The sequence below is a fragment of the Kalmanozyma brasiliensis genome (assembly GCF_000497045.1).
Source record: "Kalmanozyma brasiliensis GHG001 unplaced genomic scaffold PSEUBRA_SCAF2, whole genome shotgun sequence".
In the NCBI taxonomy this organism is placed as follows: Eukaryota; Fungi; Basidiomycota; class Ustilaginomycetes; order Ustilaginales; genus Kalmanozyma; species Kalmanozyma brasiliensis.
In genome coordinates, this window is record NW_015961959.1 from 808,081 (window position 1) to 825,682 (window position 17,602).

At 58.1% G+C, this 17,602-nt stretch overlaps 7 protein-coding genes and 1 non-coding gene across 8 annotated transcripts; 4 read left to right on the plus strand and 4 right to left on the minus strand.

The window, feature by feature from the left end:
• Positions 1-2,232: 2,232 nt before the first annotated feature.
• Positions 2,233-3,341, plus strand: PSEUBRA_002808 (NADP-dependent oxidoreductase domain protein; the record flags this gene model as incomplete). The annotated part of the gene is made up of 2 exons (XM_016437207.1): positions 2,233-2,386; positions 2,482-3,341. 2 exons carry the CDS (start codon positions 2,233-2,235, stop codon positions 3,339-3,341), a joined length of 1,014 nt encoding a protein of 337 aa, XP_016292698.1.
• Positions 3,342-3,480: 139 nt separating this feature from the next.
• Positions 3,481-4,410, minus strand: PSEUBRA_002809 (Aldose 1-/Glucose-6-phosphate 1-epimerase; the record flags this gene model as incomplete). The annotated part of the gene is made up of 1 exon (XM_016437222.1): positions 3,481-4,410. One exon carries the CDS (start codon positions 4,408-4,410, stop codon positions 3,481-3,483), a length of 930 nt encoding a protein of 309 aa, XP_016292699.1.
• An 880-nt stretch (positions 4,411-5,290) lies between these two features.
• On the plus strand, positions 5,291-7,129 carry PSEUBRA_002810 (uncharacterized protein; the record flags this gene model as incomplete). The annotated part of the gene is made up of 1 exon (XM_016437202.1): positions 5,291-7,129. One exon carries the CDS (start codon positions 5,291-5,293, stop codon positions 7,127-7,129), a length of 1,839 nt encoding a protein of 612 aa, XP_016292700.1.
• Positions 7,130-7,339: 210 nt separating this feature from the next.
• PSEUBRA_002811 (Xanthine/uracil/vitamin C permease) lies at positions 7,340-9,205 on the minus strand (the record flags this gene model as incomplete). Its single annotated transcript, XM_016437225.1, has 1 exon — positions 7,340-9,205. The coding sequence occupies one exon, from the start codon at positions 9,203-9,205 to the stop codon at positions 7,340-7,342; it is 1,866 nt and encodes a 621-aa protein (XP_016292701.1).
• A 2,257-nt stretch (positions 9,206-11,462) lies between these two features.
• PSEUBRA_002812 (Amino acid/polyamine transporter I) lies at positions 11,463-13,517 on the minus strand (the record flags this gene model as incomplete). The annotated part of the gene is made up of 1 exon (XM_059464907.1): positions 11,463-13,517. One exon carries the CDS (start codon positions 13,515-13,517, stop codon positions 11,463-11,465), a length of 2,055 nt encoding a protein of 684 aa, XP_059320713.1.
• A 298-nt stretch (positions 13,518-13,815) lies between these two features.
• PSEUBRA_002813 (Leucine-rich repeat) lies at positions 13,816-16,140 on the plus strand (the record flags this gene model as incomplete). The annotated part of the gene is made up of 1 exon (XM_016437211.1): positions 13,816-16,140. The coding sequence occupies one exon, from the start codon at positions 13,816-13,818 to the stop codon at positions 16,138-16,140; it is 2,325 nt and encodes a 774-aa protein (XP_016292703.1).
• A 202-nt stretch (positions 16,141-16,342) lies between these two features.
• On the minus strand, positions 16,343-16,449 carry PSEUBRA_006465. Its single transcript has 2 exons — positions 16,412-16,449; positions 16,343-16,382 (listed from the first exon to the last, which is right to left on the minus strand). It is a non-coding gene; the product is annotated as a tRNA-Leu (tRNA).
• Positions 16,450-17,094: 645 nt separating this feature from the next.
• On the plus strand, positions 17,095-17,597 carry PSEUBRA_002814 (Protein of unknown function DUF2237; the record flags this gene model as incomplete). The annotated part of the gene is made up of 2 exons (XM_016437215.2): positions 17,095-17,175; positions 17,262-17,597. 2 exons carry the CDS (start codon positions 17,095-17,097, stop codon positions 17,595-17,597), a joined length of 417 nt encoding a protein of 138 aa, XP_016292704.2.
• Positions 17,598-17,602: the final 5 nt, after the last annotated feature.

Consider the following 17,602-nt stretch of genomic DNA (forward strand, 5'->3'; position numbering starts at 1 on the left):
GTCCCAGAGCTGGTGTGCTTTGGTGAAGAAGGTGGAGAGCGGGATGATCGTGAGAAAGCTGAGCTGTGACCAATGTCGGGGAAAGGGCAAAGAGCATCACAGACGCAAGGCTGAATCGACGATCTTTGTTGAAAGAGTGTGTGTGAAGCGAGGCGAGGCGAGCTGAGGTTTCTGACTTGTTGTTGATTTTCCGGGGTCGTCTGTCGATCTCAAACCTTGGCGACAGCGGTAACTCAACCCTCAGGGCGGCGGCAGCAGCCGGCCTTGGCCTGGTTTCAAGCCGCAGAGTTGGCAACAGCAGCAGCAGCAGGCGGAAGACGAAATTAGAAATCGCTCACTCACCCGCCTTGGTTTTCAGGGGGATTTTCCATTCCTCAGCTGGGCTTAGCCGAGGCTGCTGCAGGCTTCCAGCTGATCTGCTGCAGTGGATCGTGTTTTGGCGAGGTTTGGAGCTGAGTTTGGCCCGCTGCGCTTGGTCCGATCCGCTCTTGTTCCAGCGCATCCCCACGAGAGAAAAGGAACCGGGCTGGGTTCCGACAGTGATCAAGCTAAGCGAGGCATTCCTTCGCTCCTTGCGATGGCCAGGCGTGGGAATCTCGAACGGACGATGTCATCTTGATCGTCGGGAAGCGCCGGTCGTTCGCGGATGCCATCCGAATCGCGAGCTTAGGACATCGGAACCGCCGATCTTGCTGCAGTGCAGGAGGAAGATCGTCACTCTGTGTGTGAGCAGCAGCTAGGCTATTCGCCAGTGCCAAGCTCGTGCCCTTTTGTCCAGTCAGTCTCCTCTTCACGGGACGATGCACGATACAATGGCGAGCTGCACTGTGTCAGAGTTTGCTGCAGGGTGTAGCGCAGCGGAGTTTCGCCTGACTTGAGTTATGCGGGGGACCTTACCGCTGCAAATAAAGCGCTGTGCTGTGTCACTGTTCCCACGCGCGTGGGGGCTGACATCGCACAACCTTGTTCAGCTTTAAGCTCTGGCAAACAACCACCACTCTTTTGTGTGCATTGCAAGCGACGTGGGAAGACACGGACTTATGAAGACCTCTTTGATCTGACACTGATGACCCCTTTGGCGAATGACAGGTCCTGAACCGTCCGCATTACTTTACCTCCCTGTGAGAGTTCTATCGAACCCGCATCGGTCGTCGTCTTGCTGGTCTGTCTAGTATCCGAGTCGTGAGTGATGCCAAGAGCCAGACGTCTTGCAGCCCTTCGTACACGCTCTCGAAAACCTGGCGGGCTGTCTAGCGCCCTCCAAAGTGGGTGAGCTGGCGTCGTACTGTCGCCATTCGCAGTGTCGCTCTGAGTGCCGTTGTCTGAGCCCGCATCGCTTTCTTCGTCCCCCGTCAACCCTTGTTGCTGCGAGCCTCTGCTTATAGACGCGCTATCCAGCACTTCTCGCAGTCGATCCTGGACCTCTTCCAGCGTTCCGCCTCCACCTCGTCTTGCGACGCCTAGCAAGACCCCTTCGACGAACGTCTCTACGTCCACCTTGACCTCCGCACCGTCCTTGGCGGCGACACCTGAGCAAGATCCGAGGTCATTGAGACTGCCCGCATCGGCAGTGAAGGATACAACCACCCTGCCCGGACGAGTGCTGCGACATCGATCCGAGCAGTATTTGATCCCGCTCCAGTCCTTGGCCCACTTGGCCCGCGGCGTAATTACTCGACCGCACGTTAAGCACGCCTTTGGGCTGAGATCGGACAGCGACACCTTGCTCGAGCAGGCTTCTTCGTGATCTGAGCTTTGCGCAGCCTCAGCAGCGGCGATGGCTCGAGCCGACTTGCGTGCCATGAGTGGAGGAGCGCTGGTGTGGATGTGACCAGTGATCGGGATGTGTCGCCTTTCGAGAATCGCCAATTGGCTGGATCGGCTGAGTGACTTCAGCTGCGTCAATACAGATCGCAACATGCAGTCACAGGTCAAGTCTCGCCGTCAAACACGACCTCGAACATGCATGGCAGAGCAAGCGTTGGACGGGGGAAGCTTAGGAGAAGATGCTTGATCGGCAATGCACACCAAAAATTACGCGGCGTCAGAAATCGCCGGTGTGACGCACAGACGTCAGGTCGCACAAGTCAAGTGGAGTTTGGGTGCTTCTGACACAAGAAGCCGCCGGAGATAGCCAAACAGCATATAACGGTGGTCGACTGGAGCAAACCCCCTTCCCTTCCACAACACACATTCCATCCCTCTTCCCTCTCCCTGGAAAGTTGTCCCAAAATGGCAGCCGATATCCCCTCGTTCACGCTCAACACGGGCGCCAAGATTCCCTCGGTCGGCATGGGTTGCTGGCAAGGTCAACCCGGTGCGGGCAAGGACAACGAGCTCGTCGACGCTCTTGTCAAGGCCATCAATGTGGGCTACCGTCACCTTGGTAAGTTGCCTTTCTCTAACAAGCTGTACCACATGAAGGCGCATCTGTGATCTGATTCTAACCTCACTCTTATCGGCATGATCTCCCATTCCTAGATACCGCGACTGGATATGCAAACGAGCGCGAAGTTGGCGAAGCGATCCGCAAATCCGGCGTTCCGCGCTCCGACATCTTCCTCACCACCAAGCTGCGACCCGGCGGAGTGAACGACCCTGTCAAAGAATTTGAGGAATCGTTCAACAAGCTCGATGTCGAGTACATCGACCTGTGGCTTCTGCACTGGCCTCAGGGCTTCACCTCGAGCGAGGGCAACTTTGGCGGTGGCGACGTGTGCGGCTTGGAGCACCAAAAGCACCTTGGTCCCACCTTCAACGAGACGTGGGCCAAGATGGAGGACATCTTCCTCAACTCGCACAAGGGCAAAGTCAAGGCGATTGGCGTGAGCAACTTCAGTATCAAGAACCTGGAGATTCTGCTCCAGACGGCCAAGGTCGTTCCTGCGGTCAACCAGATCGAGCAGTCGCCTTTGCTGCCGGAACACAAGCTCAACGAGTACTGCAAGCAGAAGGGCATTCATATCACGGCCTACAGCCCGCTGGGCCAGATGAGCTCGGCAGTGCACGACGACGAGACGCTCAACGAGATCGCCAAGAAGCACGATGTTACCGCTGCTACCGTGGCGCTCAGCTGGGCTGTGCAGAAGGGCACCTCGGTCGCCCCCAAGTCGACCAACGAGAAGCGCATGAAGCAGAACATCACGCTCATCAAGCTCAGCGACGAGGAGATGAAGCAGGTGGACCACATCTCGGATGACCCTAAGAAGCACACCAGGCTCAACTACCTTGTGTTCGACAAGGACACCCACAAAATCCTCGGTTGGACCATGGAGGAGATGGGCTGGGATGTTGGATTCCTTCAGGAGCCTGGAAAGTCGACGAAGAAGGTGGGCGAGTAGACTTTTCACTTGTATCGCGAAAGCAAGGATCTCAAGGAAATGCAATGAAACGATTCGGCGCTCGAACAGCGAGTCGCCCACAGACACCTTTTGACTGAGTTGCGTTGCTTATGAATGACTTGATTAGAGAGCTTGATCCTTACAGCAAGGCCCTCAACGTCTGTTCTGCGACCCACTTGCTTCCCTTCGGCAGCGTCTCGAATCCGTGTACCGAACCGGGCTCGACGCAGACATACCTCTTCCACCCGCCCTCCTCCAGATCCCCGATCGACTTGTTCCCCTCCTCGGCGCAGTTCCAGACAACGGTGTCCTTGAGCTCTTTCGACCTCGTCACCTCGATCCCCTTGCCCAGCCCCTGCTCTTCCACATTGTACAGCATCTTGACATCCCTCGGCGTCTCCCCTGCCGAGGTGCTGTGCTTGCCCATGTGCACCCTATCGATCGACTGTGCGTCAAACACGAAGTTGTCCGTATCCAGCTGTGCCTCACCGCCTTTGACCTTGTCGATGTATTGCATGCCCTTCAGACCCTGGACCGATGCCTTGGTGGAGTCCGGCACGAGGAAGTACGTATGCAGTAGTGCGTGGAAGGGCATCTCCCCTTGGCCTTCGACGTAGTTGACCCGCAGCTCGTTCTTGAGCTCCTGCGGCGACAGCGTGACCGTGTACTGCAGAACCGTCTCGTAGGGCCATACAGCGGCGATATCCGGCTTGTCCGCGGTACGCAGCTCGAGGGTGACGCTCACCTTGTCCTCCTCGTCCACGGTGGGGGCGTTAGAGGAGACAGACCAGTCGTGAATGCGTGCAAATCCGTGCTTGTCGAGCGCCTTGACGACTTCGGGTGCATCAGCGTGCTGACTGGGGGGACCAAAGACGGGAAAGACGATCGGAATGCCGCCTCGAATCGCAGCACTGCCGTCGAGCGCCGCTTTGGAGGAGAGGAAGAGCCGCTCCTTGCCGCCGGCCGTCCTCCACGAGGTGACGGTCGCACCGAAGAGGTAGATCTCGGTGGAGGCGCCGGACTTGGGCAGCTCGAGCTTGATCGTCTTGCTGTTGTGAGTGACCGGCATGATGTCGAGACAAAATGTGATGGTAGCCGGGGAAAGATCTTTGGCAACGATAGCACTAGCAAGCAGCTTGACACAGTCAGCACGAGGACCTGAGCTTATCGGACCGGCTCCGTGGCCTGAGCGTAATCTGACACATATCTGAATCGCCGATTCTTCACCACCCGATACCAACGATTCGCGGTCTTTTTCGAAATTCGCCTTGTTCAGAGAAAGTCTAAAGACGACAAACAACACCTCACCCAAACCAACACCTCTCTGAGCCTCGCGTCTCGAAATTTGAAATGGGCGCTTTGAACCCGAGTGATGCCCGTAGCCCCTGAGCGTTTGTTTTGAATTCGCATCAGCCCAACTGGACAGCTCTCGATGGCTTTCGGGCAATACACCTCTGTTCAGGTGGCAGCATGTCATGATCATCCTTGAGAGATCAGCATGCTGGTCATAGATTGGGGCCAAAGCAAGTGAGAAACCGCTGTCGTTGCGGTGAAACGGAGCAGAGGCAATGCACAGTAGATCAGAGTGGTGCATATGCATGCACGGCGCTCTCGAAGTCTCTTTAGAACCACGCTCTCTTGCCTAATTTGGCAGCCCGTCATGCGGTACGAGGTGACGCTATCTCACTGTCCACTTTCTACTTCCTCCAGGCATCGGAGTTCCGATCTTGTCCCCTCCCTTTGTCGCCGCAAAGACCGCGTCGCTTCCCCCGAGGCAATGACGAAGAGATAGAGTTCCGCTGTCTGTGTGTTGATGAAATGAGTGCTTAGAGTGCGGCTTAGCCGCTGTCCGCCGTGTCCATCTCCATCTCTGTCTCCGCTTGGCGTTGTCTCCCCCTCACCACCATCTCCCCCCGTCATCACCTCCCACCCGCCACAAGATCGCCATCATGACCGCCAAAGCCTCCTCATCCGGATCCATGTCGACACCACCACCCAAGAAGAAGCGCGGCTTCTTCAGCTGTCGTTCCAAGCACGCTCTCGACTCCCTCCCGCGCAACGCCCGTGGCGACAACGCAGCGATCAACCGGCTCCAGGCGCGAGACATCTTTCAGCGCGAAGCGGACGACTTCTTCGCCTCGCCCTCTACCGCCTTCACGCCGCTGACCGAGGAGAAGGGCCTGCTCAAGCTCGCCGAGCACAACCGCACCGAATCGACGCTCCCACCACCCTCCCCGACGGTGCCTATCAAGCCGCTGTTCGCACAAGAGGTGCGCGAAGGCGAAGAGGACATCGTAGGAGAGCTCGAGCTGCAATATCGACAAGAAGAGGTAAACGAGAAGGAGGAAGCGCGAGATGTGCTGCCCGACGACGTGGTGTCCCCCACAGACGCACCGGGCGTGGGAAGGAGTATGAGCCTGTCCAGCAAGACAGGTCGCATCAAACGCTCACTCAGTCTCAAGCGTAGTGCGAGTACTGCGAGCGCGAAACTCATCGCGCGCGCACCGCCCGTGAGCTCGGTCGACTTTGCTGACCTACCCGTCGAGTCTGGCAGCTCGTCGGAGGAGGACGAGGAGAACGTCGGTGTGGGGTCCATGGCTTCCATCCGCAAGGCGAGGGGACGACACGCGGTGGGGCACCAGCCTGCCGTACCCGATATCAGCGAGGACGACTTTTTGGCGTTCGACAACGTTCCCATCCCACCCAAGGCGAGTCCGGGCAAGACCGAGAAGCCGGCGCTGGCAGTCTCGATCCCGGAATCCGACAGCATGCGAGCCGTCGCAGCGGTGCTCGAGACGTCGAGCGATTCGGCGCGCTTCCGCACCGGGCCCTCGGTGGGCACGCCGCGGATGGAATCGCCATCCTCGTCGCGCATCGCCCATCGGGCCCAGATTCGCAGCGAGAACGACGACGAAGATACGGTGCCGGAGCTGCGCACGCCGGTTCGCTCTGGCACTACACGAGGGTTCTGGGACACCACCCTCGATCGGGACGAGTCCTTCAGCACTTCACGAGGAATCCCTTTCCAGTACGTGACCAACCTTTCCCGTCCTGTGTCGATCGCATCTCTCCGCTCGCTGGCGACGCCATCGACACCACCGCGCACATCCTCCCGACCCACCTCGCCAAACGGCACCTACCACGGTCTTCGCTCCACCAAGAGCTTCTCCACATCGCCGCTCAAGCAGGCCACCTTCAACGGCTTCCCTCGCACCTTCTTCCCAGCCTCGACGTTCAACGCCACGCCTCGTCGGGCGAACGCGGCCGAAGAGCAGGATGTGGAGCGTCAACTCGCCGGTCACGCCGCTACGCCCTCCCACGCATGTTCCAACTGTGGCGTCGTCGAGCCGCGCGACTTTGCCTCTTTCGTTGGCAAAGGCAAAGCCTCCCGTCATACGTCGGTCAAGCAGCAAACGCTGCACAAGTCCACCTCCACCCCGCAAGCTGCCGCCACGGGCTCGTTGCGGAAGAGCAAGAGCGCAATGCTCAAATCGGACGGCCCTGGAGAGGGGACGTTGAAGCGATGGGGTCTCGCAGAGGCCTTCAAGGCAGGCGAGGGCATGGGCAGCATCCGCACCAAGAAGATGGTCCCCGGACCAGGAGGGGGTTACATCACCGATACGGCGAATATGAGGTGGTGCAGCGCGCTGGATGAGATCAAGAAGGCGTTGAAGGAGGACGGTGACGAGCAAGAGGAGGAGGAGGAGGAGGAGAGGGTGCAGAAGGAGACCCAGAGCGTGATCTCCGAGAGGAGCGAGAGGATGGCTAGGTACGGCGTAGCTATGTAAGAGAACGACGATAGACAGTAGACCATGGACACTTTTCTCGCAACTGTAGAACACATCGACTCGCAAACCAAGAGTGTGACCGGAAAGGAAAGTGGTATTGAGAAACCAAGCTATAGCAGCATAGAAGTGAATGAAACCCGTAAAGACAAATACAGCGGTCGACGAAGAACCGGAGGGGGATGGGGGGGATAGGGAGTGATTTTTTTGAATCTACTGAGCACTGCCAACCACATGCCTAGGCTCGTCGCCGCTGCCGGTCGAGTTCTTCTCGTCGTTGACCTCGCTCGACGCGCGCGCCTCGACGTCGTCGCTGTTACCGTACATGGCGGCCCGCTCGTGCTCGAGCTGGTCCTGCCTCTCCTGCGCCAACCTCTGCGTCTCCCTCCTGCCCTCGAGGTAGAACTCGATCTCGGCATCCGTCATCTGCCAGAACTTCATGTTTCCAGCCATGACCTTGCGCATCCAGGGCGGGACGATGGCCATGAAGCCCGTGGTGGTTTCGTCGTTGGCCGAGACCATGCGGGCACCCCACGGCTCCTTGATAGTGTCCCATCCATCGGGCTTGACGCGACCCGCGGTGGCCTTGAGGATGAGCCAAGGAATAGCATTGAGCGCAATGTAGCAGCAGATACCCGCGATCAGACCGTAGGCGATGTTGAAGAAGAGCGGGATACCGACAATGGTGACAAAGGCAGGGATGGCGTCGCCGACGTAGGACCAGTTGACCTGCGCCGTGTTGGACGCCATCATGGATCCGACGATGACCAGCGTCGAGCCCGTCGCCCAGGCAGGGAACGAGGCGAAGATGGGAGCAAAGAAGAGCGAGAGGAAGAACATGAACGCCGTCGTGAGACCCGTAATACCGGTGCGACCGCCCTCGGCGATACCCGAAGCCGACTCGACAAAGGCCGTGTTGGGCGAGCAGCCGACCAGCGAACCGATCGAAATAGCAACCGCATCCGAAAGGTAGGCAGCCGACGAACCCTCAAAGTCACCCGTGCGGGCGTCCATGAGACCGGCGTGGCTGGCCATGGCGTACAGCGTACCGGTGGTGTCGAGCAGGTCGATGTAGAGGAACGAGATGAGCGCATACCACACCTTGCCGTTGCTGTAGCCGGACCAGTCGATGTTCTTGGGGCCGAGCATGCCGAGTCCGTTCCAGTTGGCGACCTGCTTGAAGTAGTTGAATGCGTCGTCGCCGGCCTCGGTGTGCGGGAAGAGGGTGACGGCGGTGTTGCGGGGCCACGAGACGATGGAAACAAGGAGAATGCCGATGAGGAAAGCACCCTTGACGCGGTAGATGAGCATGAGAGCGGTGAAGATGCCGCCGAGCATGACACCGAGCCACAGAGTGGGGGCCTGGAGCTTGTGGCTGAGACAGTAGCCGGTGTCGGGGTCCTGGTACTGAGCAGGGCAGCCGGCGAGACCGACGAGATCAGCAGCGTTGCCACCAATGACGCCAAGACCGTTGGGACCGAGACCGATGAAGGCGAGGAAGATACCAATACCGGCACCGGTGCTCAGCTTGATGCTGTGAGGCAACAGGCGAGCGAGCCACTGTCGAATACCGAAGAGCGAAAGCAGGAAGAAGATCCAGCCCTCGAGCCAGACAGCCGAAAGGGCCTGGCTGTAAGGGATGATACCCGTGCCAGCGACGCCGACGATGGTGAAGGCAAAGTAGGCGTTGACACCGAGACCGGGAGCGAGACCCAAAGGCATGTTGGCGAAAAGAGCCATGAGCAGCGTACCGACACAAGCGGCGATGGCAGTGGCGAAGACATAGTCACGGTTGAGCACGGCGACGCACTGGTTGTAGGCGGCGTCGTTGGCGCAGACGGGATCAGCGGCGGTCTTGGCGCACTCGCAGGGACCACCGGACGAGCTGAGGATGCTGGCGTTGACCGAGAGAATGTAAGCCATGGCAGCAAAGGTGACGAGACCGGCTCGAATCTCGGTGAGGAAACGCGAGCCAGGTCGCGAGAGTGGGTGTCCCGATCCATCGAGGCGGAAGTAGTAGCCGACGGGCGAGGTGGCCACCGCCCTGTTGAGGCTGTTGACGAGCGCAGGGATTCCCATTGTGGCTGAAGAAGGCCGATGCGTCGACGTTGAGGGTCTGGTGTCGAAGCGAGTAGGACGTGGGACGGAAGATGCTCTAGACAGTTCCCGTGGAGAAGCTGGAGCAGGAAGTCAACCGGGACGCTCGATGTCGGTCAAGACTCGAGGAGGAAAGAGGATGGGCCCGTGAAGGGGAGGGTATAGAGGTGAGGGGGAGGTGGGGAAGCGGAGACAAGATCGTAGGGAAGAAGAAGATGCGAGGTTATTATAAAAGACAAGAGACAAGGGATGGTCGTGGCAAGGCGCAGACAGGCAAGCAACCTCATTCGTTGGTGAGGGGCAGAGATATGAAGAATCACTGCCAGACGACCTCTGCGCAAGGGAACCCTTGGTTGTCCTACCCGTCACACGCTACTTCATCAACTGTAGATCCACATGCACACGCACGAGCTCTGATTGTGCGCCAAACGGGAACAGGTTAGTTCGGGACCCACGGCCTCTCGTGCTCGACCATGCAGCGAGGCACGCCAGGGACAGAGTCAAGGTTAGCTTTTGGTTTGTTTGCCACTATCGTCAGGGTCGAGAGCCGGTAGTGTCGGGCAAACGAGCGGCGAAAGCCGTGTTGAGCATCTGAGCGGAGCTTGTCGTGACAGGTTGTGCGAGAAACTTTTCAAGCTTGTGATAAGAATTTTTTTCAACTCAGACCGACGGAATGGAGAGACAGCGCCATCACCCACGAAAAAGAAGCTTTTCTTCTCATCGACCTTCGAGTCGGCTGTCATTACTGCCCTCGAGCCTCGTCGTCACCGTTCATGTAGGCAACAGCCGTGCTCAGGATGATGAAGCGAGGGCGTCAGGTGGGAGTGTCCTGAGCCAAGACAAAGATGAAGGAAGTCGACGCTCGAAAGCCAGATCCGTTCGAGTTGAGCCGGACGGAAAAAGTTTCTGCTCTCGCACAGACGCGGCTGCATCAAATGTCTGAAATGCTTAAATTTTAATCTTTTTAATCTCCATTGCTTGACAGCGGCGATGTTGCCCTTGTTCGGTTTGTGAGCCGGTCTTCGCAGAAAGGTTGTACAAGATGCTCATACTTCTGACCCAGTCCTACGCTCGATCAAGGCAACGACTCAACCTTGCAGATGGCCTGGGGCGAGGCACAGAGGAGCATCCCGCCAGAACCCTTCTCTTGCACCTCGGCAACAGGCCTTGAGGTTGTGGTGCTGCCTTTGAGAGCCGGCAAGTGTCAAGCGACTGGCCCCCTCTGTAGAGCGCTCTTTGAAATGGGCAATTTTTCATACGAAAAGCGCGCTCGAGATAAGCGAACCAGACGGGTGCATGACTAGCATGCGCTCGCTCCTTTGGGCCGCCGTTTGGCCATTGTTCGTCGCGAATGGACGTGCCCCTGTTGGTCATCGGCAGCCTTGCGCCATTGTCAGGTCATAAGCACATTGACGTCTGACACGATTGACAATGGTCATGAGGAGAAGCGGAGGCACCCAACCTTGAGAAGTCGCGACGAGCAACGTTGAAAACTTGAGATGCCTTTTCGGCCGAAATCGCTGTCTGCTGCGGGACGGCATCGTCTCTGTGCTCTTGTCGCCTGACACCACGGATGAAGTGCAGGTCTGGGAAGCATTGTCGTCATCATTCATCAGGGGCGTCAGCATCACACCCCACATTGAAGGAGATGCTCGCCAACGACAGGATGTTGTGCGTTTGATTGACGTTCCCACAGGCCGGGTAACCAATGGCGACCCGCCAAGGCCACGCGACGCTCGGCCATCTCCGAGATTTTATCTCTGACAGCCCGTCCCTCGATCAGAGGAGCAGCCATCGTGAGGGCTCGGTCCTGCTGTCACAGCAAAGTCCGCCTCCCCGAGATGGTCATGCGTCTCGCGATACAGATAAGCGTTGCAACTTCTTATCAGCGCATCGTTACCCCGCAATCGAGAATCTCTGAGCCTATCTTTATCCCCCCCCCCTGGCGTTCGCCTTGTGGTATTCTTTCTCGGTCGTCTCCGAAGAGGTCGGGGCTCTCGATCTTGGCGTGGCTCCGCGATCGCAGACACAGCGTGCGGACCGGCGATGCTCGCGTGACACAAGATTCGTGGATCAAGCTCCCGCTCGGACATAGCCGAAGTCGTCGCTCATCTGAATCTCGTCCTCTACGAAGTCTGTGCATCGAGGCAAGCCAAGCAGAGCTCACAGACAACACTGCACTCGATCGGGCGGCATAATCCACGGGATCAAGATTGCATACCCCCGAGTGACCCTTCCACTACGCCCGTTCCTTACCCATGTCATCCGCCGTCTTGGGCAGCATCTCGATCTGTTCCTCGTCGTCCTCGCGCGCTCCATCGTCAGCTTCTGATGTCGACAGCGGCACGTGATGCCCTCTCCCATCGTCTGTCCGCGCGCCACTTCCACCGCTGGCAAATAGTCCCTTGATCTTGGCCAGAAAAGGGCTGTTCGAGACCCACCCTGCCCTACTCTGTGTCAGATAGTACACCGGCACACCAGCGCTGATGAAGAGGAACGCTGCTAGCCCTTCCATTGGCGCGCTGCCGACCGGCATCAGCAGCAGAAACAGCGCTACCGCAGCAAACAAGATCGGTGTGGCGAGCCAGGTCTTGTACGGTCGGTTGAGATTGGGCTCCTTGATGCGGAGAGCGAGCAGGCCGAGCACGGAGGCGAGATAGAAGGTCCAGCTGCAGACGCCGTAAAAGTTGACCAGGGACGCAAAGCCGGAGCCGAAGAGGACGAATGCGGTGATGAGCACCAGTTGCAGCACCAACGCCGCTACGGGTGTGCCTGTCCTCCTGTTCAGATCGCCCAGCCGTTCTGGCAGGTACCCCTCTCGTGATGCGGCAAGAATGAGTCTCGCCGTGGTGTAGATTTGCCCATTAAGCGCACCAAAGCACGAAAAGGCCACGAGGAAGGCGAAGACGATGCCGCCCCCAGTGCCAAAGATCGCGCTGCCAAAGTCGAGTGCTACCGTGTTCGTCCGCTTCACCAGATCCGCCGGCAGCACCACGAAGTACGACACGACCGCCGAGAGGAAGATCAAGATGACCGTTGCGAGACTGATGTGAATCACCCGGGGCAGATCCTGTTCAACGCGCTTCATCTCTCCTGCTACGAAGCAGGATTGGTCCCATCCGTCGAACGCCCACAACCCGCTATACAACGCCAGCGCATATGACGATGGCGACGTCGAGCTGCCTGCGAACAGATTGCCCAAGCTCGAAAAGGCCTGCTGCGAGCTCGGGCTTGTTTTGCCTCTCGCTGCTTGTACGATGGCCAAGATGGGCACAGCGGTGAGAGCGAGCAGCTTGACGATGGTCGTCGCGATCTGGGTGCGCGTGCCGAGCTTGTTCGAAAAGGCATGTGCGCCTGTGATCAGCGCTGCAATGGATACAGCAAGCAGCTTGATGGACCATCCTGGAATACCGTCCAAACCTGTCTCGTGCGGATGGTCCGTTGCTTTGCCCGTAGCATGAAAGAGAATTCTGGCGATGTACTCTCCAAAGATAGTGGCGATAATAGCGCCTGCGCCTGGCTTGAGCGCTGTCAGTGCTGACCATGTGTACAGGAACGCCGAGAGAGGACCGAACGAGTAGTTGAGATACGCCTGCGAGCCGCCGTTGAGCGGAATCGATGCGCCGAGCTCGGCAAACGACGAGGCGCCCGTCCACGCCAGGAACCCTGACAGCAGCCAGATGACAATCGAGGCGCCAATGCTGCCGGTGTTGAGCGTCACCACACCCGGCGACGAGAAGATGCCCGATCCAATCTGCACGCCAATAGTGAGAGCGATGCCGTCGATCAGCGTCACTCGCCTCTCTGATAGTCGGTCGCGTGTCCTCCCATGACGACCATACCGTGACGATGAGCTGCCTCTCGATGTGGAGCCGTTGCCTCTCGCTGCCGCCGAAAGCGAGCCTTCCCTCTCTCCGTAGTCGCCTGCGAACGTCTCGTCGCCATCTCCGCTCAGACTGAGCGGCAGCAGATGATCTCTGTAGCCGAAAGAGAGGCTCTCTACACTTGCTCGAGCTATTGAGCCTAATGTGGGCTGCTTCGATGTTGTCGACTCAAGATCGTCCAATTCTGCATGAGCGAATTTTGGCGCTGGTAGCGTGTTGCGGTCCTCAAAGACGACGAAATCATCTTCATCTTCGTCCTCTTCCGGCAAAGGGATGCTATCCGAGCTTGATTTCCGGCGAGCTGCTTTGTTGAAGTCTATTGAGGGTCGGATCGCGTGTGAATGTAGGGAGGCGGGTTCGTCGGGGACGCCAGCTAGCGCGATGGCCGCGCCTACCGGGTCGGATGACATGTTGCTGGAGACTGCCTAGCGCATTGCTCCGGATGGGCAGCTGAAGTATGAGTAGTCGACACGACGGTGGTTGAGGACGCGATGAAAACAGGTGATGCTCTTGGTGTTGGTCTTGCTGCAGTCTTGACCGTGGCTCGTGTGTTGGCAGGCGTGGACAGCCGACTCCCGAGCCCGAACTCGATTTTTTGACGGTCAAAAAAGTAAGGTTCCCACCAAAAGCTCCACAAACAAGAAGGGTTCTTTCTGCTCGTCCTTCCACTCGCACCCTCCCCTTGCCATCAGCTAGCATCGAGACAAGATGGTCCCGACGGCAACAGGATCGGCGAGCAAGCCACGAGGTCCGATCAAGTCGGAACGCAATCGAGCTGCTGCAGCAGGGACATCTTATGCGACTGGGCCGGCCTCCTGGTCCAGTTCGGCGTTCCACAAGAAACGTGCTCACGGCAAGAGCAATCATGCCGGCAACGACGCAGTTGCTTCAGGAAGCAGTCACGGAAGAACTCCCTCCGAACGCACTCCGATACCGCATACAAATGGAAACAAGCAGGGTGCATCAAGGTCAGATGCTATAGCTTCAACGGTAGCTGAACAGAACGACAACACCGACGAAGACGACGACGATGAAGAGGACGAGGATGAGGAAGAAATTGTCCGCTCTAAGACAGCACTGTCCTTGGCTGGGCACCCACTGCCTCCCCTTGCCTCCCTCGTCGATGCGCTGTCTCGGTTCCCGTACCTTCAACGACTCGACCTGTCGTCCATCGAGCCATCAGAATCTTCGCCAAAAGGTCTCGAGACGTTGACCTGGCTGGCAAAAGCCGTCTTTCGCAGCAAAGCATCCAACAAGGGCAAGGCGCGTGCCTTTGGCGATAACCTCACCTGGCTAAACCTTTCATCGAATGCCAATCTGACCTCTGAGGCGTGCATCGGACTGGAAGCGCTCGAGGAGCTCTGCGTGCTCACCCTCTCGCACTGCGCCCTCACATCGCTGCCACCCTCCATCAACCCGCTGCGCAACCTGAAGGCGCTAGTGCTCAACAACAACGCCATTGCTAGCCTCCCGAAAGCATTCCCGCATCTGCCCGAGCTCAACTCGCTCATCCTCTCGCACAACGAGATTGCCTCGCTTCCCGCGTCTTTGCCAGCCTCACTACCGGCGCTGAAGAAGCTCTCCTTGGGACACAACCAGCTCAAAGGCGCTGAAAGTCTGCCGGATTTCTCGCTCTGTCTAGCGCTGCGAGAGGTGCGGCTGAACGACAATCCGGAGCTCGGCGGTCTTCCGGCGCACGTGAAGAACTGGGGCAAGGGTGCGGATGGCAAGACGGCACCCGGACTCGAGCTGCTCGAGTTGAAGGATTGCGGGTTGGACACCTGGGTGTCGCTGTCGACACTGGTAGAGGTGGAGGACGAGAAGGAGTCTCAGCCGAGATTGCGGAGGAAAGGGCTGACGCAGCTGCTCTTGAAAGGGAACGGTGTGGCGGAAGAAGAGGGATACAAGGAGAGGATTCTCCAGGTGCATCCCACGCTGCGGGTGCTCGATAACGAGCGATTGCAGCCGAGGGTCAAGCCTTCTGACAGAGACGAGGCCGAGATCGATGACGCTGAAGGGAGGAAGAGTAAAGGTGGCAAGAGGAACGACAAGGCATCGCGAGGCAAGCGCAATGCCGAGGCGAACAACAGCGAAGCAGAAGAGGATGATGATGAAGCTGCTCAGATGGCCGCGGACATGCGAGCTCTTCGACGAGGCAGGCCGCAACCTCAGCCAGAGAGTGACGACGATGACGGCGACGGCGACGGAGATGGGTACGAAGCGGCTGCGCAGATGGCCGCCGAGATGCGGGCGCTACGTCGAGGACATGCGGCGCCCGGCAAGTCGTCGAAGACGAAGCAGGACACCTCCAGATCGGACAAGCAGCAAAAGACCACGAGACCGGAAAAGCAGAAGACCAGCAAGGGTCACACCAAGAAGACCGCTGACGCTGCCGAGGAAGACGACCGCTCCAAGCCCAAGCACAAACGAGGCGCTCGCGCCGGTAAGAAGGTCAACAAGACCTCCGATTCTGACACCGTCAAGTCCAAGGAGACCAAGAAGACCACGGACAGCACCGACAAAAGCCGCGGCTTTTTCGAAGAAGTCGATGCAGCAGCTGAGAAAGAGCGACTGGCGCCCATCTACGAGCTCTCCAAGAAGCGCGCCAAGATCGCCTCTGGTCGCACGGAAGTCGCGGAAGGCGTTCTCGAAGATGCCACTTCCACACTCTCGAAGGCTCGACAGAAAGAGAGCAAAGGCCGAACAGAGCTCGACACGTTTGACGACGCCGCGCCTGCCCAAGCAGCAAAGACGCAGGTCAAGAAGAAGACGCAGAAGGAGGACGTGGTGGAGAAGCCGAAGGTCAACACAAGCGTGGCCGGTATCGTTGACTTGCGCAAACAGGCGAAGGGCAAATCGGACGGCGACAAGGGCAAGAAGCGAAAGGCGAACGAGCAGGACGATGGCGGAAAGAAGAAGGCTAAGGCAGGTCTGCCATTCGTGGCGAAGACGGCTGAGGCAGGGAAGACAGGAGCGGCGGACTCGTTTGGCTCCGGTTCAGATGCTTGGGGTGCAGGTGGTGCTTGGGCTTAGAAGCCATCGAAGTAATCGTATTCCTACTCTGTCATCATGTGTATGTCCAACCCCCAAAAGCGGTGAGAGAGCATGAGGAGTTGATGCTACCCAAAGATGATACCTCTGCACACCTTTTCCATCATGAGTGATGTCGGTCTCTTTGATTGCAAAAAGCTACTCCCAAAAGTGAAGCACGAAATTGTGGACGCAAAAAGAATGGTGACAAGAGTGGGATTCGAACCCACGCCCGAAGACTGCGATGGAGATGAATTCTCCTGTAGAACTTGTTCCTGAACACAGCGCCTTAGACCACTCGGCCATCTTGCCTGACGGATTAACTATGCGGCAAACGCGTTTATATTGCAGCAACTCTCAGCTTTGCCTCCACATGTCATCTCGAGCCAAATTGAGGTGATGACGGGCTTTGAACTTCGTGCAGCGGGCGAGCATGAGTAAGGAAGTCGTCAGGTTTTCTGTTCGACGGGGTCTCGCTCAGCCGGGGGCGTTGACTTTTCTGAAACCCGTAAGCGAGCATGAGCGAGATTTGACTAAACAATGCTCTGCGTGGCTTTGGGGAGCGCGATTTCTCAGGGTGCGGAGCCACCACGTCATGTTGCCGCTGACGCCGATCCACTTTTGCCTATTGTTGTACCACTCTTCAGCATCTCCGTGACAAACCGTCGTCTTTGGCTCACGCTCATGTTGGCGACGATCGCATATTCTTCTCCTACACGACGCATCTCGAAACGAGCGACAGCAAGGTCTTTTTCGCTCCTGCTTCTCGCTGCCAGTGCAAGTCTTGTTCAGGGAACCACGGCGATCAGGTTTACACATCACAAAGCAGCAGCCGCGAAAGGAGCTGTCAACAACGGCATCACGTCGCGCAACGCAAGCTTCGCTTCGGACCGCAGAGGAAGCGGTGGCAGTGGCGGCTCAGCTGGGTGGGGCTCATCGGTTGATAACCCGTTCAAGATGGAGCGCCCTCTCAACGTGTTTGGTCGCCCCTTGACGCAGTGCGGCACGGACCCCATGACGGGCTTCTACAGAGATGGCGTAAGTGGTCAGCGTGGTAAGGTGAACATGGTCCAAAGTGACGATGCTGACTATAATCCCACCTATCTACCTGCCTTTGCCCGCAGTTTTGCAACACAGGTCCCGCTGACGGCGGCTCGCACACGGTAGCGGCGGTGGTCTCGCAGAAGTGGCTCGACTATTCCGCTTCGAAGGGCAACGATCTACGACCGATCCTCTCACAAGGCTGCTCGTGGTGCCTTTGTGTGTCAAGGTGGAAGCAGAGCCTGGACGCGTTCAAGCGCGGAGAGCTGCCCAAGGAAGGCGTGCCAAAGGTCAAGCTGGAGGCTACACATCAGCGAGCGTTGGATGTCGTGTCTTTAGATGATCTCAAGCCTTTTGCGCTGGAGGAAGGTGGTGGACGCTCGGCGCTGGATCCTGCTATGGGTGGTCCGATTCGTTGATCTCG